This window comes from Protomyctophum bolini, assembly GCF_963924005.1.
Source record: "Protomyctophum bolini genome assembly, chromosome: 4".
In the NCBI taxonomy this organism is placed as follows: Eukaryota; Metazoa; Chordata; class Actinopteri; order Myctophiformes; family Myctophidae; genus Protomyctophum; species Protomyctophum bolini.
In genome coordinates this window covers 27801538-27829022 of record NC_137865.1, presented here as the reverse complement: position 1 = coordinate 27829022, position 27485 = coordinate 27801538, and the positions used below count along the sequence as shown (strand labels likewise).

General features: G+C 44.8%; 1 protein-coding gene across 2 annotated transcripts in view; it reads right to left on the bottom strand.

Moving 5' to 3' along the window:
• Positions 1-27485, bottom strand: part of tln2b (talin 2b) — a 128507-nt gene that overhangs the window by 8566 nt on the left and 92456 nt on the right. For both annotated transcript variants that reach the window (XM_080761919.1, XM_080761920.1), the window contains exons 30-52: positions 27132-27271; positions 26414-26507; positions 25620-25709; positions 25378-25500; positions 24171-24314; positions 23679-23840; positions 23255-23395; positions 21659-21840; positions 21034-21166; positions 20844-20945; positions 20546-20716; positions 20125-20271; positions 18187-18288; positions 17949-18068; positions 17094-17240; positions 13506-13672; positions 12562-12745; positions 10300-10425; positions 8680-8796; positions 6573-6758; positions 4350-4457; positions 1856-1961; positions 473-597 (exon numbers count right to left, since the gene is read on the bottom strand). In XM_080761919.1, the coding sequence (XP_080618045.1) occupies positions 473-597; positions 1856-1961; positions 4350-4457; positions 6573-6758; positions 8680-8796; positions 10300-10425; positions 12562-12745; positions 13506-13672; positions 17094-17240; positions 17949-18068; positions 18187-18288; positions 20125-20271; positions 20546-20716; positions 20844-20945; positions 21034-21166; positions 21659-21840; positions 23255-23395; positions 23679-23840; positions 24171-24314; positions 25378-25500; positions 25620-25709; positions 26414-26507; positions 27132-27271 (3117 nt within the window). The remainder of the gene's footprint in view (positions 1-472; positions 598-1855; positions 1962-4349; positions 4458-6572; positions 6759-8679; positions 8797-10299; positions 10426-12561; positions 12746-13505; positions 13673-17093; positions 17241-17948; positions 18069-18186; positions 18289-20124; positions 20272-20545; positions 20717-20843; positions 20946-21033; positions 21167-21658; positions 21841-23254; positions 23396-23678; positions 23841-24170; positions 24315-25377; positions 25501-25619; positions 25710-26413; positions 26508-27131; positions 27272-27485) is intronic.

Here is a 27485-nt window from a genome sequence, read left to right as displayed (position 1 = left end):
TGCTGCAAAAAAACAAAGGAAATAGGTTCAATAAGACAGATGACCTCTCCTTCAATAAGGGCCACGGAGAGTTCATCATACACTTGAACCTGATCCAACACAAGCTTTAGGACCAGGCGATGTAATTGTGTCTCCTGGCAACATAACTCAAAATACTCTCCCAAAGAGCACTACTGTAGATTACGCCCTATATGAATGTTCAGAGAGCTTTGTTGAACTAACTCCTGACGCAGACGTCAGGAGTTAGTTCAACAAAGCTCTCGGACTGATTCAAAATAACGAAACCCCTTTTTGTTTTAATTTGAAAGACATCAAGATATCTGCTGGGACGATGGAAAAAGATGACTTCACTTCAAAGTCACAGTCACCTCTTCCTTCCTCTGGTCAATGTTGCCCTTCCTGCTGATTCATTTGTACCAAATGGGAAAAGCAGCAGCAGGGCATGGCGAGTACAGAGAGGGGGCACTAATACCTTTGGTTTGGCCCTGGGTTTCAGCTGCTCCAGTTTCTTGGCTGCAGCTTCGATGGAGGCTGCGGCCCCCAGGAGTTCAGTCTCTGCGATGACCGTGGGGTCCTCAGGGTCCACCCATTCTGAACCTGAAAAAACAAAACCAAAAAGAACAGATCATCACACACTTTATACGAGCGCAACACAATGAGTCACTAAATCGAACCCACATCTAAAGTCTTTTCATCATTACGAAACACACAGATTGGCGGCTATAAAACAATGTCACAAAACATGTCAAAACATATACGACAGCCTGACGTTTTTGTTTGCTATTCAATAATGAAATCCAGACATGCATAATGATGGTGGTGCAACTCGAGCTCTCTGAACTGCAACAGAGTTCACCAGCTCGATGTATTCCAAAGTTGCAATCGGGCTACATGAATGCCTCTTAAAGTTAAATAAGATGGGCTAAGAGAACAAATGCACGTTTGATGGATCATTGTCTTTTTATAGGTCTTAAAGTGGCCATAACATGGAGTTGTTTGGGAACAGCTTGGGGAAGCAGATGGAATGATGTTTTGGTAGATTATCTTCAACCCTGGGGAAATCTGCTCTTCTACACCCCTCCACCTCCCTCTAGTGCTCGTTCCCCCCTCGGAGTGCATGAAAGGTGATCTGCGGGAACAAAACACACTATATTCCACTTACCTCCATCTGAGGCATGGAAAAACAAGGAAAGGAGCGAGAGAGAGAGAGAGAGAGAGAGAGAGCAAAGGAAACATTAGAGAGGTGAAGTGGATAGCCCCGTTGGGTCTTGGGCTATACGCTGAAATCTAATTCTCACCCAAACACAATCTATTACTCCTGTCAGAGATATGGCATCTGGTGGCAACACTCCAGTAACTTTGTGTCATAACCACTCTGCAGAGCTCAATTCTCTCTGCAATTACTCTCCTGTGCGATTTCAGCATTCCAAAGCAATTTTCACAATTTATATACAGTATTACGGAGAGGTGCAGACAGGTTAGGTGGCTGATGGTAATATTATTAATATGTTCCCACCACAAGAGGACTAGGGCATCTACACATAATCTCTAACATCTCTAATTCTCTATAATTCATGTCATCTGTTTTTTTGTTTTTTGTTTTTTTTTACTGAGCTGATTTTCAAGGGAATGCCTAAAATCCGAATGCAGCATACGCATTCCTCGACCCTTGTTTTCCCAGTTTTGAAATGGGTGGCCAAGTGTGTATGAGGTGTCACTGTCAGAGGGCTGCTGGATTGTGTGTGTGTGTGTGTGTGTGTGTGTGTGTGTGTGTGTGTGTGTGTGTGTGTGTGTGTGTGTGTGCGCGTGCATGCGTGCTTGTATGGGGTGTCACTGGCAGTGTGTGTGGCCTCACCCTTCATGGCCTCGGCTGTCTGGATGAGTTCTGTCACACACGCGGCTACATGCTTTGAGTGGCCAGTCAGATGCTGCTTCTGCTCTGCGGTGGGCTTTTGGAGCACCTGAAAACACAAGAGCCAAAGTCACACACATGCATGCATTTATTCATACATGTGCCGTGCGCATCCATACTGTACTGTGTGTATTTTCAGCAGAGAAAAAAGAAACTTGCATGAGATAGGTAATCTACTAATCTCACATAATGAAAGTTCTTTTGTTATTATTTTTTGTCAAATCTTTGCATTTTTATGTGTTTGAAAGCATGGATTGATTAGTCTAGTTAAATATCCATTATGCCGACAGAATGATCAGATATAGACGCAGATAATCTTTATCGTCTGATTTGGAAAAATAGCTTAATCTGATGAGATCGGGGAAAAGAAATCCTTACAATCTGGAAAATGGTCAGCAGAGCAGTATTGTCAAGTATATACAGTATGGTCAGAGTTGTATAAGAGACATAAACACCCGCACGCACACACACACACACACACACACACACACACACACACACAACACACACACACACACACACACACACACACACACACACACACACACACACACACACACACACACACACACACACACACACACACACTAAGGCTGTCCCCAAACATTCAAGGTTTGAATGTTCGCTCGTTAGGGTTGGCACTCGAATCTTAATTAATGCATTTGAACCATTCGGTTTTTTTTGGGTTTTTTTAACTCGAAAATATATCTCGGCAAGAATGTGATATATGTTAAAAAGTAAGTTTCTCGTGCATTCCTGTCAGAAGTTATGTCTATCTCCTTGTTGTGCTGTCCCAGGTGTCTCTCTCCAAAATCCCCTGTGCACATTAATTTGGTGATGGGCCTGCAGCCAATCAGCCAATCAGCAACAAACACACACACACACACAGTTCCTACACTCCCCACTCCCACCTATGCAAGATGGCCGAAATGTTTGACAGCAGCATGGTCCTGTCCACTGTGACAACCTTTGGTTACTCTTCGGTGAGTCATATAGGCTTGGTGTCTTAACTTGGATCAACTGGTTAACTGTTTGTTTATTTTGAAAGCATTTGATTTATGATTTATGTTTGAACTTTTGGTTTAATAATTAATATTGATGTATTCTATTATATATATTATAAAATATGGGTTGTGGGGGCTGACAAGGCTATACAGCCACATGTGTTTCTAATGTGATGTATGCCTACATAACACTAATGACACTTATCTTTTCTCTTCATGTAATTCCAGAATATGGAGAGTCACTGCACCAGTGGTGTAGGAGGCAGCACCAAGCCCTGGACCCTGAGACGAGCCATGTCCGTGGGCCCCACAGCCCCACCAATTTAGGCTTCCGAGGACCCCCACCCTACCCTGGAGCCCATGTGAAGTGTCCCAGACCGATGCCCCCCCTCCCTGCACAAGACATTGAGGTAGGAACTGTACACTATAGCTGCTGCTGGGAAGAGCTGCTTGCTGCGGTGAGTACAAACTTGTTTATTGTCCTTTGCTGTCGCTGGTGTGGTTCTGCAGGGTAGCCTACTGATGGTGTTGCTCTCGTTTGCGTTCCGGCTTCCTGCGGTTGCGTCGTGTCGGGCTGCCTGCTGTTGCACTCGTTTGCGTTGCGTCTTTTGCGTCGACTGCCACAATTTCGGCCGGTTCTGTCATTTCACCTCATTTCACCTAACTTGTGGACACTGCCTGTCCTCTGCAGAAGAACGTGATGGTTCACGGTAACTGGGTAAGTATCTGTTTTTGTATTCTTTGCTGCTGGTAGGGTAGGGTAGGGTAGGGCTCCTACAAGGGTAGGTTTTTGCGTTGCGTCGCAAACAAAGCACTTTGGCACAGGCATGGAGCTCCTGGTTTACTGGGATGGGGTTCGATTCCCTGCTGCGCCCTATGCTGATTACATTTAATCTGTTGAACAGGCATCCTTTTGCACAATAGAGCGTCGCAGTCCCTCCCCCTTTGAGAACGACGAGTGGCCCAGGGAATTTTTCTCCATTTCATTTTCTCCATAGGCATTTCAAAACTTATTTATTTAAAGACCTTTAAGCGTCGTATACGAAGCCAACTCCTGTCGTGACAAATCATGACAACGCACACAATATTTTGGACCAAATAATTACAAAGAACACAACGTGTTGTAACCTGCCGTTTTATCTACTTTCTAATTCTTTGTTTGGCCCGAAAAATTGTGTTTGTCATGATTGGTCCGAATGTTCACTCAAATTCCTGCCCAAGTTCGAGTCCTAAAATAAGGGCTAGGGTACAGCCTTAAAACACAAACACACACACACACACACACACACACACACACACACACACACACACACACACACACACACACACACACACACACACACACACACACACACACACACACACACACACACACACACACAGACACACACAGAGACACACACAGACAGACGGAGCAAGCTTTTCCTTCTGACCTCCAGTACTTGCTCCAACAGGTCGATGTATCCTTGGGTGCACTCACAGCCATATTGGAGGGCCTTGCTCCTCACCTCCTCACTCACCTCTGGGTGGCATGCTGCTTGCTGGGAGAGAAACGACAACCATTCAGGTACAGTACGCTACATTCGGAGAGGAGAAGACTACAACACAGGCATGTCAAGAATCAATAATCACATTTTTATAGTGCAGTGACCACCATACTTCTCACTCTCAACAGTGACGGCCTGGGACACTATCTGACCATGCTGCAACACTTTGAGGTCACATCACGCCATTTTACAACGTTCCGATAATCCCGCCTACAAACTGGAATGTGGAAGTGCCGTTCTCAAAACCGATTAAAGAGAGGGCGATGTTCATGGCAATGACTCTGCTAAAAGCCAGTTAAAGCGACGGAGGCGCGACGGAGGAAGCGGACTTGAGCCATGCGAGGCACCCCCGAGGAAGCCACAGGTGCTGTGTGGCCGTGCCAACTCACCGCAGCTCGAGTTGCATACCGATAGATCAGTGGTTCTCAAAGTGGATTCTAGGGACGCTTTCACGGAATCTGCGGCCATTTGTTGGTTCCAGTTCCGAACCAACTTTTTGGGGTTCCTCATCCTGTCGTCCCTTCACAATGAAAGTGTCTCCCCTTTACCTCCCAATGCTGCACATTTTACCATGTTATTTACATAAAATAGGTGTAACTTTACTAACTTAACAATAACATTGTGGGAGAGAGCAAGGCAGTGAGTGAGCGAGAGGGAGAGAGAGAGGGCCAAGAGTGGCGGCGGTTGACTGAGGGTACACTCTTGCTTCGTGTCCCAGGTTGGCTTGGTGTGGAATGTGCTAATTTGTCCCCTATATTCAAAGTCTGATTTCCATTGATTGTTGGCTGTGTTTAGCATGTATATGGCTGTGGAGTTTTGGTACAAAATCATTCATTGCGGCTACCTTGGGGTCTATGGGTCTATGGGTCTTCCACACGTATAGCATAGTATAGTATATATGTATAGTTTATAATATAGTTTCATTATATAGATATTCCACTGTTACGTTCTTAGCTTACGCATGTTTCATGATAAATGCTTTTTATGTGATGTATTCCCATGCTTTTTTGTTCTTGCTTAATGTAAATCACTCTGGATTAAGAGCGTCTGTTAAATGCCTAAATTGTAAATTGCTACAGTGTTCCCTAACACTGAGCTGTGTTGTATTTTGTGTGTGTGTGTGTGTGTGTGTGTGTGTGTGCGTGCGGAATGTGCTCAAGCTGACTGGCTGAGCACGGAATGTGATGTATGGTGATAACAGTGCTGCTCACATCACGCGGGTGTGATATTTTTCTCCATATCGCTGTGTGAGAGACAGTCCACTGAGCAACTCAAAGTGAGGCTGAATGACAAGCATTTTGCATTCTGGCTCTTTGAGGGGAGCTAGCTATGGCCAGCTTGGTGTGTTTGTGTGTTCTCAGCGGCGGCCATAGGAATCTGGAGGCCCGTTTCAAGACCAAATATGAGGCCCCCATATACCTATGACATCATTATTTTGTTGAGGCCCCTGTGAGGGTGGAGACCCCCCCTGAGGGTGGAGGCCCCCCTGAGGATGGAGGCCGCCCCCCTGAGGGTGGAGGCCCGTTTCAATTGAAACTGGTAACATACTTAAGGCCTCCTATGCCTTTAGGCCGGGAGTTCTAAATTGACCCTTACAAGTCTTTAACTCTGACAGTATACAAATGGACAGATAGAGTTAAGGTGAGACATTGAGATTTAAAGGAACCACTGCGATAGATTGATCTCAATAAGTTCCTTGAAACTCCTCTTTCACTTTGCCTTGCAGGGAGTGTGCCAAGAGGTGAAGTACACCCTGACTTTGAGAAGTTTTTTGATAGTACAGTACCAGCGGGAGTGGGCCAAGTAAGCAATACCCTGCTGCCCTATCTCCGCCCAGGCAGGCTGGGCTCACATGTTTCCTGGCAGACTGGAGTTTTCTGGTGCAAAACCGTGTGTATGTGGTGTGTGTGTGTGTGTGTGTGTGTGTGTGCGCGCGTGTGTGCACGTGTGTCACGTGCGTGTGTGCCTCTCGCTAGGCTGTGGGCAGCTGTAGCTTAGCACCTTGCGTGTGTGTGTAGCTTAGCACCTTGCAGGTGTACGTTGTATGTGTAGCTTAACACCTTGCAGGTGTGTGTGTGTGTGTGTGTGTGTGTGTGTGTAGCTTAGCACCTTGCAGGTGGTTAGCATATCCGTGATGGCTTTGCGGCTCAGGTTGGCCGTGACAATCACGTCCTCCTGCTGGGCCGAGTTGCCCGCCGCCACCGCCTTGGCCGTCGCCGTGGTGATGCCCTTTGTCATGCGGATGAACTCCTCTGGCGTGGTGGACTTCTCTGGGATGTCCTTGGACCGGAACACCTGGCGACGGGAGGAGGCATTCACACTGCTGATGGTACTTTGGTACACACCGAGTGGACGCAGTACCTTAACCCATTTTGGCCTGACCTCGAAATTTAAAAAAAATCTTCTAAATCCTTCAATTTTCTGAAATAAATATTTTCACGATTTTTCAAAAATAGCAGACCTACAAGCTACTTACTACGAAAATAGGCGGTCAACTAGCCTTGGTATCCAGGCTTTTATTTTCGTTCGCATTTGGCTCAAAAATGAAAGCCTGGGGAAACCATAGAGTATTAAAAGGATAGAGCTGATCTGGCGCGAAGCTCCGTCCCCTCCGCTATTCATGTCAGTGGAAGTTGCTCAGTGGCGTTTTGAAGCACTCGGAAGGACCGTCTATTTCCGCCTTTTTGGGCGCATTTCCGCATTGGACCACCAAACTTTGGTGGTCCAATGCGGAAGTGCAACCGAGCGCTCAATGTTAAAGCCCAGCTGTACAGGGTTTCCTCGTCATGAATCCACGGGTCCGCCTGCAGTCCTTCCTCTTACCACTAGGGCCCAGCGCTTCAACGTTGAAGTGCCTCACTGGCCCCATGGGGGAAACCCATTGGAAGATCTGGCCCACTTCCTTGTATTTCACTAACAAATAACAGTGCAGAGGCGTGTCACTCCAAATTTGTCAGTTTTCTCCGCTGTTTTCTACCGTGGGGGGATGGGGGGGGTCCGGTGCTCAGGTCAGTGAACCGATAGGTTAATAAGACCATTAATGGTTTTGGCCGACACCTGCCCCTCTAGACCAGAATTCAAACAGACTGGGCCAGTTTAGCAATCTACAGGCTCAGATTTGCAATTTTTGCTATTTATTATTATTATGTTTTTTCTTTATTTCTTTTTCTGTCTGTCTGCAAGTATTGAACCAATAAAAAGTATCAGCCAGAGCCAATGTGACTAACAGTAGCGTCGCTCAAAATCCAGAGGCCTCCTGGTTCGACTCCCGATCCCGACAGCCTTTACTGCGTGTCATCCCCCCATCTCTCTTCCCATTTCCTGTATACCTATCACTCTAAAAAGCCATACTGTAAATTAAAAATAAAATAAAAAAATGTTAAAAAAATCTACTTCACTCCAGAAACAGGTACACTGACACTGGTGCTTTGTATAGGCTAGACTGAAACACTGCTATATATTATAGCTCTCTCAGTGCAGAACTGAGGTGACCCAAATGGACTGAAACACTGCTATAGATTATAGCTCTCTCAGTGCAGAACTGAGGTGACCCACATGGACTATGTTTCTGCAATAGCAGAAATAAGGGTAAACAAGCAAGGAGGACAGACCCCTCCGATATTGATGGCGAGTTAAGTGGGCTGTGTTTTATTTGGCTTTGGCTGTAGCCCTTGGGATTAAGCCTGATGTGGTGCTGGGGGGGGGGGAGAATCCGCTGATAAGGAACCGCATTAAATCACAAAGAAAATGGTCTCCTTTCCCCAATCCCTGATAAGAGCAGTAGGATAACAGTATAGAAAAGGACCTGTTTAGCATTGATGGCGCCAGTTTGACCTCCTTCCCGGACACCCAGGGAGCTCTATGGACACACGCCATTTTGGAAAGAACTTGGGCCCCTGCCCTATTTCCTTCACAGGTGTTACCGCTGATACTAATGTTGGCTCTGTTCCATTCTGGTCAAACTAACAGCAGGGCTCAAAGTGTCCTTGAGTGAGTTCCAAATGGCCCCGTACGGATGTGTAACTCTGAGAGTGTACAAGTCCTTGAATTTAAATTGTTTGACAACCACTGCACAACTAAATGGAACAGAGCCTTAATTGGTATCATCGGTAACACCTGCGAAGGAAGTAAGGAAGCAACCAGAGTTCAGATAGGGTCAGAGTTATTCTGTGTGTATAGAGCCCAGAGGATGAGTGATGATGTCGGCCACACTTACCGTCAGCTCCTGTTTGATGCACTCGATGGTGGCCTCCAGCGCCCTCGTCCCGCGAGTGGCTTCGTCCTCCACCGCCTTCACCGTCTTCAGCAGAGACGTCACATTGGTGACCATGACCTGTCAGACACAGAGGGAGGGGAACAACACCAATGACACTCACCATCGTACCAGAAGGTGGAGCTCTTTCGCCTCAGACAGTTAATGGCAATCTTGTTTCCCTCCCTCCAAACAACGGCGTCCAGATTCTATTACAATGAATAATGACTACGTTGGCAGAAGGTGGTTATTTAATGCGTCGCTGTGTTCAATCAAATTAACCAGATCAGCGAGCGCTCCGGGGCGAACAGAGGGATGAAGGATGTGTTTCGACGTTACCACCAGAGGCTGGCGTTGAATCGCTACTAATATAGAAGAAGCGGTACACTGGAGAGAGAACTGTCTCCACTGTGACAATCACGATATCACAATCAGATGTGCTGTGCTGCATTTTGTAAAGGCTACATTGTGTCAAAGGGGCGGAGGGATGAGAATTTGAGCACCCGGTGTTTGAGAGAGGGGGTCCCACTCGGAGGTCACCATATGTTGGAGGAAAAGCAACAATCTGTCAACATGAGCCAGGCTCATGGGTGGGCCTAATTCCATTTATATGAGACACCGTCAGAAGCCCTGTGGTATACAGTTAGACGTACAAGAAAGACAGCTGGGGGCAAATGAAAATTGTCAGAGGGGGTGCGAGAAGGGTAACGGAGAGACAAAGATCTGGTAAGAAGTTGTTGATGTGAGCTATACTGTACATCTGATGCAGACAGATTAACGGCCTTGATCAAGACCAGTAAAGATCAAAACATAAAAATTCTGGCTTCTGGCTGTGTCTGTTTTTAGCGCTAAGCAGCTGTTTCATGTGACAATTCGTCCATGGAGATGGAGGGGGTTGTCATGAACACGGACAAGGACAGAGAGGGAATGTTTGGCTGAGCTTTAGTTAAAAGTGTCAGCTCAAATCCAAAGATTCAAAGCAGAGTCAAATCACTACGTGCACACTGCAGGTACATTGGTACAATACTGCATGCATGTCTTACGTGTATGCACAACACAGTATATGAAAGGTGTGTGCATGCACACGCAAACGCACACACACACACACACACACACACACACACACACACACACACACACACACACACACACACACACACACACACACACACACACACACACACACACACACACACACACACACACACACACACACACACACACACACACACACACACACACACACACACACACACACACACACACACATCCTTCTTAGACACTAGTGCAGCTCCTGTGCAGAGCTGACAGAATGAGAGAACGCTAAAACCACCCAGATAAGGACTGTCATTGTCACATCGTTGTGTTCGACAATGTCACGCTTTGTGCTTTGTGCGACATTGCATGAACGATGCCATGCTAAACATGTAGCTGTCACACAAAGAGAGAAGTACCAAGGCACACATCCACACATACCCCCATATACTGTACCTCAGTGAGAAAATAAACCCCCAACAATACATATACAGTATCTAAACCTGCATGTTACAATCCTTTCAATTTGAGACTTGTCTCGTTCCTTACCTTGGCAGCGCTCTTCAGCTGGTACATGGACGGATCGTCGGGCGGCTTGCCCGCCGCGCACTTGGTGGCGCCGATGAGCTCGGCCAGAGCCTTGGCCACGTCCCGCACCGCGTTTATCAGGACCACCTGGGGGATATATAGAGCTGGAATCAATACGGCCACAATAGCCAGAGTATAGGTTTATCAGCAGCACCCCGGGGACAGGATTTAACAGTGTGGAGCTTATCACTTCCACCTAGAGCCATGATACTTGTGTCTGAGAGGAGGGCAGAGATAGAGGCTTACACACAGGGGAGAGAGAGAGGAAGCAGACTGCAATAAGAGAGTGTCTGAATTAAAGAGAGACTACCCATGTGTAGGGTCTGATAGATGAATTCTAGAGGTAATAAGGGTAACAGAGGATAAAAAGCTATATGGGTAACAAAGATCAAAGCTGTCATGTGCAGGGTTGAATGACGAAGAAATCTAAATGAGGGACATTAAGAGACAGACATACGATATTGAAAACACGCAGTACAGTACTGCACTAATATACCGTACATGTGGTCAAAACCCGTATTTAGCGGCCGAGGTTTGAATGCGTTGTTATTACCATTTAACTGGGTGAACCTAGAAAGATCTGACTCTTCCTCATGCAGAAACTTTTACATTTGTGAAAAGAAAAATACACGCCTAAATAACTGCATAAAGCTGAACATGTTGAAGTTTGAACCAGATTTCTAGCACAAAGTAAGTAGTTAGATGTAATAAAAATCACACCTGTGTGAACTGAGTGGTGCAACTCCCCCCCCCCCCCCCCCTCCTCTCTCTCTCTCTCTCTCATTAGCAGGCAACAGTGCAGCACTATCTCTCTCTCTCCGTTTATGGCACAACAGCGCCCCTACTGGTACTCATAATCATACTGGTGCTAATAGTCACATAGGTTAACTAACACGGACATTGCTGTTCCTTGGAGTGGTTGCACCACTGTGGCTGTAGAGAACTAGTGTGTGCTCACCAGAGCGAGCCCACAATAATGCTGGTCAATTTATTTCTCACAAATCGATAGCCTTTTTTTATCCTAATGATAAGAACAACTGCAGCAGCTATGTCTGACACATTGCAGACACAGTGTTGATTGGTCACGTACTGTCGTATCAGCCCATGGGCTGATAATTGTTATCAACCGGAATTATCACCAATATATGGTCACTTGGTCGGACCATCAACGCTCAATGATGCAGCAAGAGAGCATGTTAGGGATATGGGTCTGCTATGTGTCTGTATTTGTTTGTGCGTGCTCCTGTTTGTCTACTCGTCCCTGCAGATCCGTCAGCCCAGTGGCTTATCTACAATAAGGCGAGGACAGGCGGACCGTCCAAATCCATTTTCTGCCTGGCCAAAATCCAGACCTGAGACCTGAGAAGTATTAGTGGACTTTACTGTCTTTAGGTGTATCTCTTTGAAAACCTTTAGTGCTACTGATTGTGCACGGGGGGACGACAATTAACACATCTTGCCTGCCCAAAATGTAATTCCTGGAAACGGCACTGCGTCAGCCCAGCGGAGCGGAGCGTTCCCGACACTCCACCATTGATCCTGCTCCTCATCCTGTGCATCCAACCAGCTCCTCCACCTGAGTCCACCTGACAGCATAAAGTAACCCTGAAGACTACAGTCCTGGCCGCTGTCCTTCAGTTAAACTCTGGCTAGAGTATAGTGAAGAATAGTGCCTTTAATTCATTGAGTGAAACCTCTTAAGAGTTGCTACACACCGTTTAGAGTGCATATTGTATTGTGGTCAAGAGCAGGTATAGTAGGTATTGTCCAATAGCACCAGGTAGACAAGCAGGTTCCTCACACTGTATTTTTGTTTTGAATTAGGTAGAAGGTTAGAGTAGTCAGATAGGTAGGTTTTCTTTTGCTAATTAAGGTATCAGTTAGGTAGTCAGATTCGGGAGGGCTTTTGGATAGGATTAAATGTTAGGAATTGTTTATTTGTTCTTTGCTTTAGGTCCTGCTCAGCCCTGCTCACTGTGTTTGCACTTGTAGCACCTATTATTGTCTTTCTCTAAACTTGTATGCCACTCAACCAAAAACAACAGGAATAAAACACAACTTTTGCATTAAACACCTTTGCCTTATTTAAAATAACCCTTAACCCAGTGAGTACACACACACACACACACACACACACACACACACACACACACACACACACACACACACACACACACACACACACACACACACACACACACACACACACACACACACACACACCTGTGTCTCGGGGTCCTCTGAGCCCATGCTTGTCGCTCCCAGCTTGACCACCTCAGTGAGCTGGGTGATGGTCTTGGCTGAAGACTGGGCGGCCTGGGCCAGCCTGTCCTGGCTGGATGCGGCTCCAGCCACCAGCAGCTTGGTATCTTCTACCAGCGCCTTGGCTGTCTTCAAGATGCTCTCCCTGAGGGATTGGGGAAGTTGTTCAGTCACAGTCTTCTCCAAAGTCACACTTCACACACTGCCAGCATTGCTTTGCTAAGCAGAAGGTAGGGTTATTTAACGGTTTCAACGCCATGCAGAGAGGACGAGATTTTGATTAATTAATAATAAAAAATATATAGAATTGTTTTTTTTGCTTTGTTGCTAGGCACCACTAGCATCCACGTAAAAAAGCCCAAATCCCTGCCTGCACACGCATGCACGCATGCACTCTGTCTTTATTGACATTATGGATCAAGATGACACACACTCAACACACACACTTTGCTATCATTACCGCAAGCGCACACTGTTCGTCGTCAAAAACGTTTACATGTCGGGAGCGACACAAATGACATCCGAACTTTGGATGGCAGAAGATACACCCAGGACAGCTCTCCAAAATTCCGACCTATGGAGGTTTGAAAATCCTGCTTTGAATTGAGGTAAACTGAGAAAAGTTTTAATGTTCCATAGCTGGTGGTGACCATTGCCATAGCAACCGAACAAATGTTAAAAGCTGCCGTGGGGCTCAAACATTATATACACAGAGTATACGTTGGGGTCCGTAGCAAACAACATCCCCTAGCGGCGGGGTCCGTATATATATGGACCTGGCGCAAAAAAATGCGTTACCGATGTGCCTTATTTGGTATATTGTTAGTTGGTTCCTATAGGAGCTGGGGACTCCTTGGAGCTACTATTGAGAAACATGTTCGTCGTTGTGGCAAGGTTCATTGCACCTGTGATCGGCAAAGGACTCCTCATTCTCTGCGTTGAGTGTTCCGGCAGAGGCAAACATGATGGTGGTGTCCAGGTCAGCGATGATGCCAGAGACAGCGCTGGCAGCCGTGATGCAGGCCTGGGTGCCTTTGTTCCCTGCCTGAAGTGCTGACAGCACCAAGGACACCTGGAAGAAGAGTAGAGCACAGTGCCACATCACTGGTGGAATGTCAAGTACTGTACGTAAATCACTCCCAATCTTCCACTGTAGATAGATAGATAGATACTTTATTTGTCCTTTCGGAAATTTGTTTTGTGCACAGCAGTCATCAGGATATACATAAAACATATGGAAACAAACAGATCACACAGTACATAGACAATAAAGAAACAATGCCAACAGAAGGCCACCAGTCATAGTTCCAAGAGTCATCACATCACACTTTATGCACGGAACTGAGATGGGGCCTGCTTGTTCATAAGTCCTATACTTATGGGAACAAACGATCTTGAGGCCCTAGCCTGCAGGGAAGGTACCGTCGCCCTGATGGTAAAAGATGGTATTGGCTGTGTAACGGGTGTGTATTGTCCCTAGTAATAGCTTTCCCCTTCCTGAGTACCCGGGTCTCATACATTGAGTACCCCAGCTATTTTGCTGGACACGTTGATGATTTTATGGAGTTTGTTCTTATTAACCCGTGATAATGAGCCATACCATGAAACAAAACAAAATGTCAATGCACTCTCCACAAAGGATTGATGAAAAAGTGCCATAACACTTTTTTCCACGTTATACTGTCTCAGTCTGCGCATAAAATGCAGCCTCTGCTGAAGTAGTCTGAAAACCCACCTCTTCAGACTCCATCATAGCCCGTAGCACTTGCAGTTATCACTTGCACTAGCCTCGACGACCTTACAGGTGTATGCACAGGCTAAACGTATGTAATTTAGATAGTATTTTATGTAGACATAGCACTCTATAGTGAATTACTCATAGCTTCACTGTATAGATATATTTTACTGTTAGACAGATGCTAGGTTCTTAGCTTGCTTATGCTTCTTGATGACTATTTCTATTTTCTATGTATTTGATGTATTACCATGTGTTGTTCTTGCTTACTGTAAATCGCTCGCTAAATGCCTAAATTGTAAATTATAACTAAAGAGGTTCCTGTACATTATTTGTAGTTTTTTTTACATTTAATTTACAGATTTAGTTACTAGCTACATTGCAGATTTAGATTTTTTGTTCAGATTATGAATCACCTAATACATTATCATATATTTTGGTAGGTTAAACTACTCAGCAACAAAATCATTACAATGAGCTGCACCAGCTTCAATAAAGTCTTGAACACATTATATTTCTGAAAAGGAAAAGTAATTTATTTTGCCCTAAAATTAGGGCTGGACTATCAAACTAAAATTGCATGAAATCTCTTTGTGTCAGTCAAAAAAAGAAAAGAGAAAGAAAAGAAAAGAAATGAAAGAAAAAAATATTTGATTTTGATGGCATAATAGAACAGCTAGATAAGTTCATACAATTACATCAGGAAAAGACACAATATCATAATTATGATAATATGTAAAAAGTTAAAACCTTTAAAAGTCTCATGATCCATATCTACGATATTGATATAAAATTAATCAATAAGGGCATAAAGAATCAGGCGATAAGCAGAATAAAGGCATTGGTATGAATGCAATATCGAATCAATTCCCATTCCTACTTAACAAAGTATAAGTAAGTCAAATATCTTCCACAACTGTTCCACATGCAAACATGTAGCTGGGGCCTACTGACTGTACAAACTCACACACTACTGTTCCACATGCAGACATGTAGCTGGGACCTACTGACTGTACAAACTCACACACTACTGTTCCACATGCAAACATGTAGCTGGGACCTACTGACTGTACAAACTCACACACTACTGTTCCACATGCAAACATGTAGCTGGGGCCTACTGACTGTACAAACTCACACACTACTGTTCCACATGCAGACATGTAGCTGGGACCTACTGACTGTACAAACTCACACACTACTGTTCCACATGCAGACACGTAGCTGGGACCTACTGACTGTACAAACTCACACACTACTGTTCCACATGCAGACATGTAGCTGGGGCCTACTGACTGTACAGACATGTAGCTGGGACCTACTGACTGTACAGACATGTAGCTGGGACCTACTGACTGTACAAACTCACACAAAAGCTGCAAGATGGTGTGAGGAAAACATGTCACGAACAGTATAGACACTGAGCCGTACATGTTTCATGATGCTGATGACTGCTTATTTTTATAATCCTAATGGTCACACTGAGAAATTATTTAACCACTTTTAATTATTTAACCACTTAGTTGTGAGTTGTGAGCTTGTAGATCTGCTATTTTCACTAGTTTGGAATATTTTCGACAACATTTCACCTATATTGACATGCCCAAAATAGAGACACCGACCAATGAAAGTATTAGAGCATGTGTCCAAATATTATAAATCCAGTAGATCGACTGGAGCAGATTTTCATTTTTTCATTTCTTCACAACAGTCTTGGACACACAGCAGGTTTCCACCCAACAACGACGATATTCACATCATAGTCGCTGGTGTGCGATCTGAACAAGCTCGGCAGTGGCGGAAGAGGGCGGGGCAATCCAGGCATTAGGCCCAGACTCTGCCGCACAAACAATCACATTAGGCCAATGAGTATGACTCTGCAAATCACGCCCCCGTCTGCCCCCATCCCGCCACACAAACAAACAGAAAGCCCTGGAGAGGTGCATTCCAGTGAGGCGCAAGGTTCAGAAATCCATACGCATGAGGCCACAAATTATTCAAGTCTGATATGAGCCATGAATCCAATCATGCGCCAGCCAAGCATGAGTGAGCGGTGGCAGCAGTGATTACCAGGGTCACAGCAGGGACATCAGGTCTAAATCCACTGCCCTAATGTCATCAGGAAAATGTGCTCTTGAAGCATAAGCTAAAAAAAGTTGGGGAAAAACAACAATAAAACGCTGAACACAAAATGAGCAAACATGTTATGGAGTGGATTTACTTGCTATACCAGGATCTGCGTAGGCTACATAAACCGGGATGCCAGTAAAAAGGACAAGTAAAAGAGGAAGCTGGCAAGGGCTTTGGACCCAAATAAAAATGTACAGAGCAACCTTTAAAAAAAGAAAAGCAGAGCTTGTAGATTGGCTATTTTTGAAATAATTTTATAAATTGTGTTGTGGTTACGGCTAATTGGGATTTGATGGCACAGACGTGGTTCTGGAAAGAATGGGGATGCAGTTTCCCTGTCACCTGCACAACTTTAAACACATTTTCCACAATACAAAGAGACATAATATTGACATAATATCACTTCATTTGAAATACAGTGCAAAGCACAAAATACCTCTGAATGCTGACTTGATGCTGTGTTTTCACTTTGCCTCAAAAAACACTGGAGAAGACAAGTTTGATGCTGAATGCTTAATATGACAGCCAGGTGCAGTTGGGATAATATAAAAAAAACATGAAAGGGCTTTTGTGTGTGTGCAAGCTTTTGAGAAATCTCGGGCACTTTCTTCTGCTACGAGCAGCTTACCTTCTCTGTGACGGCGCGGGCACACTCAATGAGCTCCCTCTTGGAGAAGCTGTCGGTAGGGCTCATCTGCAGCGCTCCAGCCTTCTGGACCAGGTAGATGCAGCCGTGGCCCAGCTCCTGCACCCGCAACTTTATCTGGAACGCCACCTGTACGACACACAACCAGCCGGTCACCAGTTAACTGCCAGTGCACACAATTGTCCCATCTCCGCGCCCCATGCACCAGACAACGGCAATCATGTCCTGAGCTGACGAGCCTCTTATTAATATCAGCCCCGGGGTGGATGGAAAACTGATTTCCAGCACCAGCAATGGTGTCACTACACCTTTAATTTCCTGCCTGAGATTCACGGGTGGGTGGCACTTCATTATACGCATTTTAGCCTTGTAGAGGTACAATGTCGCTATGGTAACCAGCTGAGCTTCCAGCAGTGTGTTATGTACAAGATATTGATAAGAGCTGTGTCCGCTTATTATGGCTTTGTTTTTACACATGCTGGCACCGTCCTCTGCAACTCGCAGACAAGCCTTTAAGCGCAGACTATGTGGGTGCTGAGTGCGATGGATGTGGAGGCGGTGAGGATACTATATCCCTTTTTTATCTCGAGCTGTCGAAAAAGCAGCCTTGAGGAAGGTGCGTTCTATCAAAGACTGGCACATATCTGATGCCTGTGTGAAAACATCAGAGTACTCTTTTGGAAAAAATAAGAGATAAAAAAGGATTAGCTGATGTGTGAATTTCAGAGACACTGCACTAGCAGTGAAAGTAAACTACGACATAATCACACTGATTCTGTTTTAGTTCACTTTCACTGGTTTTCACCCGTAAGCCATGATGAGAGCATGCGTTCTCACCTCCTCTGGTTCTGCGGTGGCAGCTGCCAGACGTCCCTGGTGAGCCAGCTGTCCATAGTCCACTGTCACCTGCGAGGCAAGGCCACCCAGTTCCTCCGGGCAGGTCACCGACTTTGTCATCTGGTGTGACACAGAGCGTACAAGATCAGCACAGGGCCCATTAAGCATGTTGACAAAATGTGATGACAACCACATCAAGGCGTGTATAGCGTAGCCGACCGTTCCGCTCAGTGCTCACCATCTCTTGTGCGGTGATGGCGATGGCCTTGGAGAACTTCACCATGGTGGTTTGGTAGTCCACAAATGAGCCCGCTGGCTCGGGAGGAGTTCCCTCATCCAACTGTGGAGGTAAAAAAAAAACCTGGCGTCAGTCTTCAAGCCAGGCTTTAATAACTCCAGTGTATGTCGTTTATGGGAAGCAGTTGTCCACCATTTTGATTTGCTTTGCTATTAACTCATTTTGGGCGAGCTTAGCTACGAGCTTGTAGGTCTGCTATTTTTGAAAAATCATTAAAATGTGCCTCAAATCTTTCAGAAAATTGTCATGATTTAGAACTTTTTTGTTTTTCAACGTCAGGCCTGAATGAGTTAATAGCATTCTCAGGTAGGTTGACAAGCTATCCTTAGCATCAACATGAACAAAGATGTATGGAAAGAGGGGAGAATGAAACTGAGAGTTATATCTGATCTCAGCATGGGTATCTGACGATGTGCACGTCACCTTCAATTATCTGCAGGACCATCAGCACATCGGCACATCACCCAGTAGGCTGAATGACAGCTGACATCAGCAGTGGGCTGAGGACTTAACACTTGTCATCTATTTGACTAATGAATGTCATTTAGGACGTGCTCTTCAGCACAATCCCCCTGGCATCAATCTTAAAGGGACAGCATGCTTTGTCTTACAACTGACAAGATAAGGATAATAAGCGTTGGAAGGATTGTGTTATCTGCACACTAGTGCTGCACAAGTTTCCTCCACAAGAATTGAGATCCCGATTCAATTTTTTTCCATGAAAGTAGTTATTGTCTTTAGTCTGTAGTTACTGAACATTACTAACGTACATTCAAAATGTGGCACCTGGAGTTAACTACTGTGGCTATAAACAGACAACATCAAAGTACTTGACTTACTGTAAACTCTCTTAGAGTCTCTCTTGTAGCAAAAACATAAGAGTAACTAAAATGAATTGGACAGCCAACTAGTGCTGCACGATTCTTGCTCATATTTAGAAATGAGGTGTCTGAATCTAGATCTACAGCTGACCTTATCATACAGTCAGGAACTGATTTGGAGCATGTCGCTAAAATATAAGCTGTAAATGTTTGTTTAAAGAAGCCCTAGATATCTCCAATATGATTCACCATGGTTTATTTTGTTTTTCTTTGTATCGATTCAGAAAGAATGTGCTGGTGTGTTTAAAAATATAAACAAGTTGTCATACAAAACAAAAGAACATAACTTTTTGACAGATGGGTACCCGACAGGAGCTGAAGGTAATATTAATTGTGAGTATGTTTCATACCAGCATGGACAACTCCTGTACAGTTAACTTAATGCTGGCACACAGAAACACCATGACACATAACTAAGTTATTACCTTCAGCTGTCATTCTCCATGATACGCTTTGTCCCCTTTCTGTCAAACTCAAGTAGTATCATGTGTTGCTCACAAAATAGTTAGAAAGGAACTTGTTGGAATAACGTGTTCCTTCCACACGCCAATGGAAAATGGTGAAATTTTTTCCTACGCCTTTGACGGCAATTGAACCTTCAAGATCATGATTTGAGGCATTTTGTTCCAAAATTGTGTTTAGCAATAATCCGTCTGCTGGTGGAGCTATAACAATGTGAAAAGGATGGGATTTATTCCTCTGCCTAGTAGGAATGTACATGCAAAGTTTCAGATCCGTGTTGATCACATGACTATAGAGATTGTGTGTACCGATTTACGTGATAATCTCTGTAGTTTCGTAGCGAAAGATTATCTGGTAACAGACAGAAGGACGGACGTACAGGGGCGACCCCACAAATCCTTGCGCTATAGAAAATGAACGTGAAGCGCTTAAACATTTCCTGTCTCAGCTCTTCGCCTGTTTTTACTCGAGTCCCCATCTCTGACACACGGATACATGCAAATATGCACACGCACGCACGCACACCCTAACTCACCCTGCCTAAGGACTCAGCAATGGACTCCACCATTCCTCCAACCATGCCCCCCTCGCTAGCTGCTTCATTCAAAGTCACCATGATGTCATCAACAGCCTCCTTCATCAGCTGGGCAGCCTCAGAGATGGCGTCGTGGGTGTGGAAAGCCTGAGAATTCAGCCAACCATCAGAATCAGAAGCATATCTCCCAATGTAATAAATGCACAATGCACACAGCTGGTATAAGAACCACAGTACATGCACTTCCACACATGCGGAGAGTGGCAGTGAGATCACTGAGTTGAGGCAAAGTGGTGCAATCAAGTGACAGACGCTAGGCACAAAACAATACTCAATGGCACAGTGTGAGACAGCTGTAAGCTCATGCTACAGTAGGCATTGTTCTGGAATTCAAATAGCATAACTGCTCAATTCTGTCTACCTTTGGGTTTCCCCCTCCCTCCTTAGCAGCATAAAGCATCTGCAGGGCGGACTCAGACAGGGTCTTTGTCTGGTCCAGTATGGTCATCTGTTGCTGGTGGTCATGGAGCTTAGAGGCCAGGCCCACAGACGCCACAATGAGTGGCTCAAAGTAACTGGCTAGTTGGGTTACCTGGGGGTAAGAAATGTTTTATTTACCAGAACGGACTGAGAGACAAAGGCAGAACTCGCTCATCGGCAATCATAAACAGGGGCTCTCTAAAGACAGGAGGGATGATGGAATTTAAGCGGACTGGTACCTTGTGGCCGAGCTGGGCGGCTTCACCTCGCGCTGCCGTGGAGATGGGATCAATCAGGTGACCAATCTCCTGCACCGAGGATGTCAGCTGGTCTTGGAGAGCCTGGTGGGATATGTCAGCAGAGAATTATAGTAGAAACCGGAACATTTAAAGAAAAAGCAGCTGAGATGTAGTACTTCTCTGAACTCACTTCCATCGAGATGTCGTCTCTGCAGGGCAAGGTCTGGCCCACAGCGCATAGCGAGGCATGCTCAATGTCCCGGATACATTTATTGATGTTGTCGATGGAGTAGTCGCATTCTCTCTGCCCTGGTGCCTTGTCCCTGTCAACAAGGCAAAGAAGAATGACGTCTATGAGTGCTAAGACGAGGGAATATAATAGTCCATGTGACATTTGGAGGCAGCTGTTCATTAGAGGGAGAATGAACGCAGGGTTACAGCAGGACTTAGCTGCAGTGTGAATGCACATACAATAATTGGAGGGTGATAATGAACAGAGAAGATACTTGTGTTATGCACAGCAGGAGGGACGATACCTCGGTAAAAGAAAAATATATATATATTTAAGCAGCTGCGTAGTTGCTTTTCCATGGCAGAATATGCACTCCTCTCTTTATCTCTGCTCTACAGTCAGTGTTCACTGGCTTTTTATTACAAATCTCAGCAACCATAAATTACCATGGCAATTTATCGCTTAAGTCGGAGCAGCTTGGCACAGAACGAAACCCCACATGCTCAAGAAACCAAGCTGTATCGACTTCACCATGAACTTCTTCTGGGTAATTCTACAAGTGGCCAAGTTTAGAGCGGATTACCTAATGGACGTGATGAGACTCTTGATGGAGTCAGACACCGTCCGTGAATGTCCAGCCAGTATTGACCAGGTGGGCGGGTCTTTAGGGTTGAGTACCAGTGAGCGCGCCGTTTCCAGGAGGAGGGACGAGCTGTCCAGCATGGAGCAGGCCGAACGCACGATGGGCTCTTGAGCCGCTGAGCCCTGGTTGGGGGCAGAACAAGTACAGATCAATGAGCAGCTCAGCTCAGAGCACCTCTTCAGACTCCATCTTGGCCCGTAGCACTTGCCATAGCACTTACACTAGCCTTGAGGCTAAACTTATGTAATTTAGATTTATGATTTAGCATTTTATTAGATTCAATAAGTTAGCATTTTATGTAGACGTAGCACATAGCACTCTATAATGTATACTCATAGCTTCACTGTACAGATTTCTTATGATTCTTGATGACTATCAATGCACGGATGCACGGATCTGTTCATCACTCTTATCCCTCAACGTGTTGTCAGCTTGTAGATCAGCACATTTTGCTCATAACGACATAGAGACAGAAAGTGGTTAAAATATTTTTTAGGGAATAGAATATTTCTCTGTTTTTGGAAGTGACTACACACAAAGCATTGATATAGCTGATTATGTATCATAATGTGTGGTTGGTTGTTGTCACACTACCATACGATTTGGGAAGTACTGATCAAAACCTTCGGTATGTCTTTGATACTCCACCAACACATGGACCTCATTTTACACACACTTTTACACTCAAGAGCAGCTCTCAAGCTTTTCAGTGTTTTATACTTTTGACAGATATGTACAAATATGCAATGTAATTATGCATTTCTGTATAACGACATGAATCAGTCAGTCAGTTAGTCAGTCAATCAATCAATCAATCAATCAATCAATAGAGAGATGCTATAACCACGCAGGTGTAACAGTGTTGTTATTGGGAAATATCAACGGTGCAATTAAAGGAAAGGGTTACGGTTAGAAAGGCTGGGAGAAACACCTTCAGTCTTTATGATCCGAGCCAAAGCCTTCCCCGACAATTAGATTAACAAGCTGAAGATTAGAGCAGCTGTTCTGAGAGAGAGTGTCGTTAAACACTGCCCTCCAATAGATTATAGTCATGAAGCTTTTGGAAGTACATGAGGACTGTTCCGCTCAGATTGTAAAAAAAAAATCCATCCGGTTTCTCCATGAGCCTTTCTTGACTTTAGAAGAAAAAGAGTATAACATTGCACATCAATCCAATCCCCCCCAGCTTCCGTAAATCTACTGCTGGTGCTGGCACGGTATCTGGACCACTGTTTCAAGGAGACTGACTGCAGCATTCCCAAATATATTCATGAAATCTCTTTGAGAAGTATAGCTTTGAGATGTTTCATGAAGAAAATAATGAACCAAGCAAATATTTAATACACCATGCTTTCAATAAAAGATTCATTGTATCCATCAATTATACTGTATACTACATGCTCAGTATAGTTAGGTTTATGGGTCAAGTTTAATGCTCTCTGAGTTAAATTAACACTAAGTATGTGACAGTGTATACAAAAAGTAGGACATTTGAAACATAACCCCAGCACATGCTCACATACTGTACGTACATACCTCGTTGCTTATCTGTGCAGGGATGCTAGCAAACTCAGGGTTGTTGGCAAACGTGGACAGGTTCTCCACCGCTTGAAGGAGGGGGTTTGTCGCTACACGGCACCTGCTTCTGTTCTCCTCTGAAAAATCCCCATCTAAGGCCTGAAAGCAGTTTTAAGTCATCAACACAGAATATTGTATTACAATGTACTTTAATCACACATTATAAAGCAAAAATAGGTGAAGAATTTGGTGAAATTAGCAGATCTACAGGGCGTCGCAATGTAATGCATTGTGAGCTTGGAGATTGGTTATTTTCAGCAAAGAGATTTGGCATAGACTAAAGAAGGAGTGGACCAAGTATATCCCTGGGGGACCCTATAGAGAAGGAAGTAAATGGGTCAAACATGGATGTATATTCATTATTCATTTGTGGTTTACTTACCTTGATGGTTTTGACAAGGTTGGCTGTGGTGTTGGCCACCTCTTTGGCTGACTGGACAAACTGTCTCCTAGCTACAGGGTTAGAGGTTTTGGAGGAGGCTAGGCGGCAGGCGTTACAGAGGGCTGAGGTATGCTTGGCTACAATCGTTGCTGAAGACAGGACCTAACAAATGCACACAGACAAAAGAGTTAAACAAACTACTACAACCTAATATACTACACAAGAGATCATGCTTGGTGAGCCAATACGGTTATCAAAATAATTTTATGGTAACCGGTGTGTCCCTTACAAAACAAGATCACGTGAAAATAAGACATGAACAACAGCTGGGAAAGGTAATAATATTTCTCTTGATGCCTTAGGCTGACATTAATGGTATTCAAACTTAACAAGCCATTTGATAGAAGTCACAAAACACTAGACATTATATAGTCCCTATAGCCGTCTGCTGTTAAATTTCACAGATTAAACATCACAGATGAGCTTTCTCACCTGTGACGGGCTGCTGGCCGGGTCCACTAGGTTCTGACAAGCCATTTGTATAGCCTGGTTGGCCCGTGCAAACTGGATGGGGTCAACCAGCCCTTCTTGACCCGACTGGCTATTTGGATCAGAAACACCGACCAGATACGAGGCCTGCAAGACAAGAGGAAGGGTGCAGGTTACTCTAGTTTTACTTTACTTTATTTGTTTATTTAGACAGGTCAATGCATATTAATGAACATTACATAAATGCAATTACACCGGATTTAGCAAAAATGCTAATTTTCATCCGCAGTCCCCACATTAAAACATAAAACAAAAGCAAACAGTAGCTTACATTAGGAAACAAAGCATTAAAAAAGCATTAAAAAAAGCATTAAAAAAAATAATTTAGCAGTGTTTTCTTAAGGGCGATACGGATTTGTAACTAAAGTAACTTGTGCATACAGTAAGGTGCAGTATTGCTTAGTTACTCCCTGCCTCAAGAGGAGAAGCTGGAGAACAGAGGTATGTTATGCATCTAGTCTTGAGACCAGTGGTGGAAAAAGTACTCAATTGTTTTACTTAAGTAAAAGTATCAATGCTGCAATGTAGAACTACTCCGTTGCAAGTACAAGTCTGGAATTCTAAATGTAGTTGAGTAAAAGTACAAAAGTCAGTAGAAGAAAGTACTCCTTTCTTTTACAAGTAAATAGCAACTAAAGTTTTCAAATAATTGCAGTGGAGTAAAAGTACAATATTTGCCTCTAAGATGTAGTGCAGTAGAAGTAAAAGTATTAGAAATTGGAAATACTCCAGTCAAATAAATATACCTCAAAATTGTACTTAAGTACAGTACTTGAGTAAAAGTACTTAGTTACACCACTGGGGATAAATTATGGGAGTAGCCTCGGTACCCAAGATTTTATTTTCGTGATGAAATCCTAGCCTAGCTAAACGAGACACATTTCCTGGTCTAGGAATGGGAATGAAGTACAGTGCAGAGGGGCGTCGCTCCAAATATGGTGACGTTAGTTTTCTCCACTGTTTTCTACCAGTGAGGGGAGGGGTGGAGGGGGGCAGGGGCCTGCGCTCAAGCACGACCCACCCCTCTAGACCAGAAAGCACACTGGCTGCAGGGCCAGGCTAATATGGGAGAATAGCAGAGGTACTGTATTGTAATGAGGCTGATAAGGAGAGGAGAGCAGTAGAGAGAGAGGAGGTCATAGTGACTCACCTGTCCTGCAGCCTCCGTCAGCCCACACAGGGCTTTGGAGGCCACGGCCACACTGTCGCCGAATGACGGCACATCGCCTGTCCTGCAGTGCTGAGAAATGCCTGCCATTGACTCTCCTAGGACCTGAGGACACGTGGAAAACACGAGGAAACGGGAAAGAAGTCAAACTTCAGCTGCTAATTAACCGGTATATCAACTATTTCTCTCTGACAGTGACAACACATGGCCAAAGCCCGCTGTACCTTTGAGTTCTCCATGACGCTCTCAATGCAGTCGAAGTAGGACAGCTCGCTGACAGGCTCGTTGGGGTTGTCTAGGAGTTGTCTGACAGCCTGGGTGTAGTGGGAGAAGGTAGAAACGTAAAACCCCCATGCACACACCACAGTGGATTCTTCATTTCACATTTACAATGGTAAAATACTTCTCATTTATGAACCAAACAGATTTGATCATATTTTTATGTTGTGAGTCATGGTATTCTTCAGATTATTTTTATTTCTTCAGTTTCAGTTATTTTGGAACAGCCCGGATGCATGAGAGAGAAGGGCTAGTGCATGTCAAAATGCTCTCTGCAACAACATAAGTGTCATTAGGGCAGCGTTAGTGATGGCCATTAAAAAGTCAGACCGTGTTCTCTCTGCTGATGGTGAGATAGAACAGAGAGAGCCGGTGATAAATGTCAGTCCGTGGGTAGAAGATGGGGGCGTGAGCTGAAGGGCCTTGGGCCTCGGCGGAAGTAAATGACTGGCTAATTATTTCCCATGGAGACAGAGTACCACAGTGTGAGCGAAAACATTGTCGATACGAAACCCCAATGGCAAAACAGGACAAATGAATGGGCATGTCTTTTTGAATGCCACAGCAACATCAATCAGAGAAGGAATGGCAACAGTGAGTACATCAATTCAGGGAGGAGAACATCCATGTCGTGCTTGTAAAGACTACAGATAACACGGATGTGTGTGTGTGTGTGTGTGTGTGTGTGTGTGTGTGTGTGTGTGTGTGTGGCCGCGTGGGTGTGTTTGGGGACGGCTACCTCTAGCTCCCTCAAGGCGTTGTCACACTCCTTCTGCCCCGCTGCTTGCTGGGTACACAGTGTGATCAACTGGTTAATGCTCTCTGTCACCGCTCTGAAACACATGGGGCAATCACATTGCTATTTCTCTCACGTCTCTCTGCATGCAAACACAACCTGCCTTTGCTTATGCACATGCCTATCAAACACACTCGCACGCATCTGCACACACATGCACGCGCACCGCACACACACATGCACACAGTCATGCAGATTATCAGCTACACAAAACTATGGCTATTGCTGTCCTCTCTCTCCGTCTCTCTCTGTGACAGTCTTAACAGTGCAGAGGAAGTGCCGGAGCTGCGTTGAGTTTATGTTCAGCCTTGCTGAGCACTGGCAGGCTGCAGCCAAGGCTTCCATCTTCCTAATTAGACAGAGAGAATTCAGTCAGGCCCAAAGCCCTGCGGGACTAGGTCTGCCTGGCTTCTCTTCACCAGGGGATGAGTGGAGGTGGGGATTCTCCCTTCAGCATCCAAGTGGCAGCAGAGAGAGCTTTTATGACATTTAAGTATTACATGGGAATATTTAATGACTCTCAAGAGACTCAAAACTGAATGAAAAAATAAAAAAGGGTTCCGTTTATTAGCACATACTGAAGGACATGCTCGACACAAATGGCTTTTCGGTTTGTCGAAGAGGCTTAAGTGACTGGTTTCTATCGGCAACGTTGTCTCACCTTGCAGCCACAGCTAGCAGATTCTTGGCATTGGCTGCACCAGGATCCACAGACAGAGACTTGGCAGCCAGCAACAGCTTACTGGATGCCATAGAGATGTTCTTCAGATTACCAATGACTTGGATCTGGTCGTCCTGGCTCTGCACATGCCAACAGGGGACAGAGATAATGCAGCTGTCTTCGATACGCTGGATAATTAGCAGTATGGTAAAACATGGTCAAATTGTCTGGAGATGTACGTAATTGGAAATATATTGTAAATATGTTTTGGAACGATGTCGGGGGTATTGTGGGGGAGTGTGCCACAGTGGTGTAAAGTAACCAAGTACATTTACTTAAGTACTGTACTTGAGT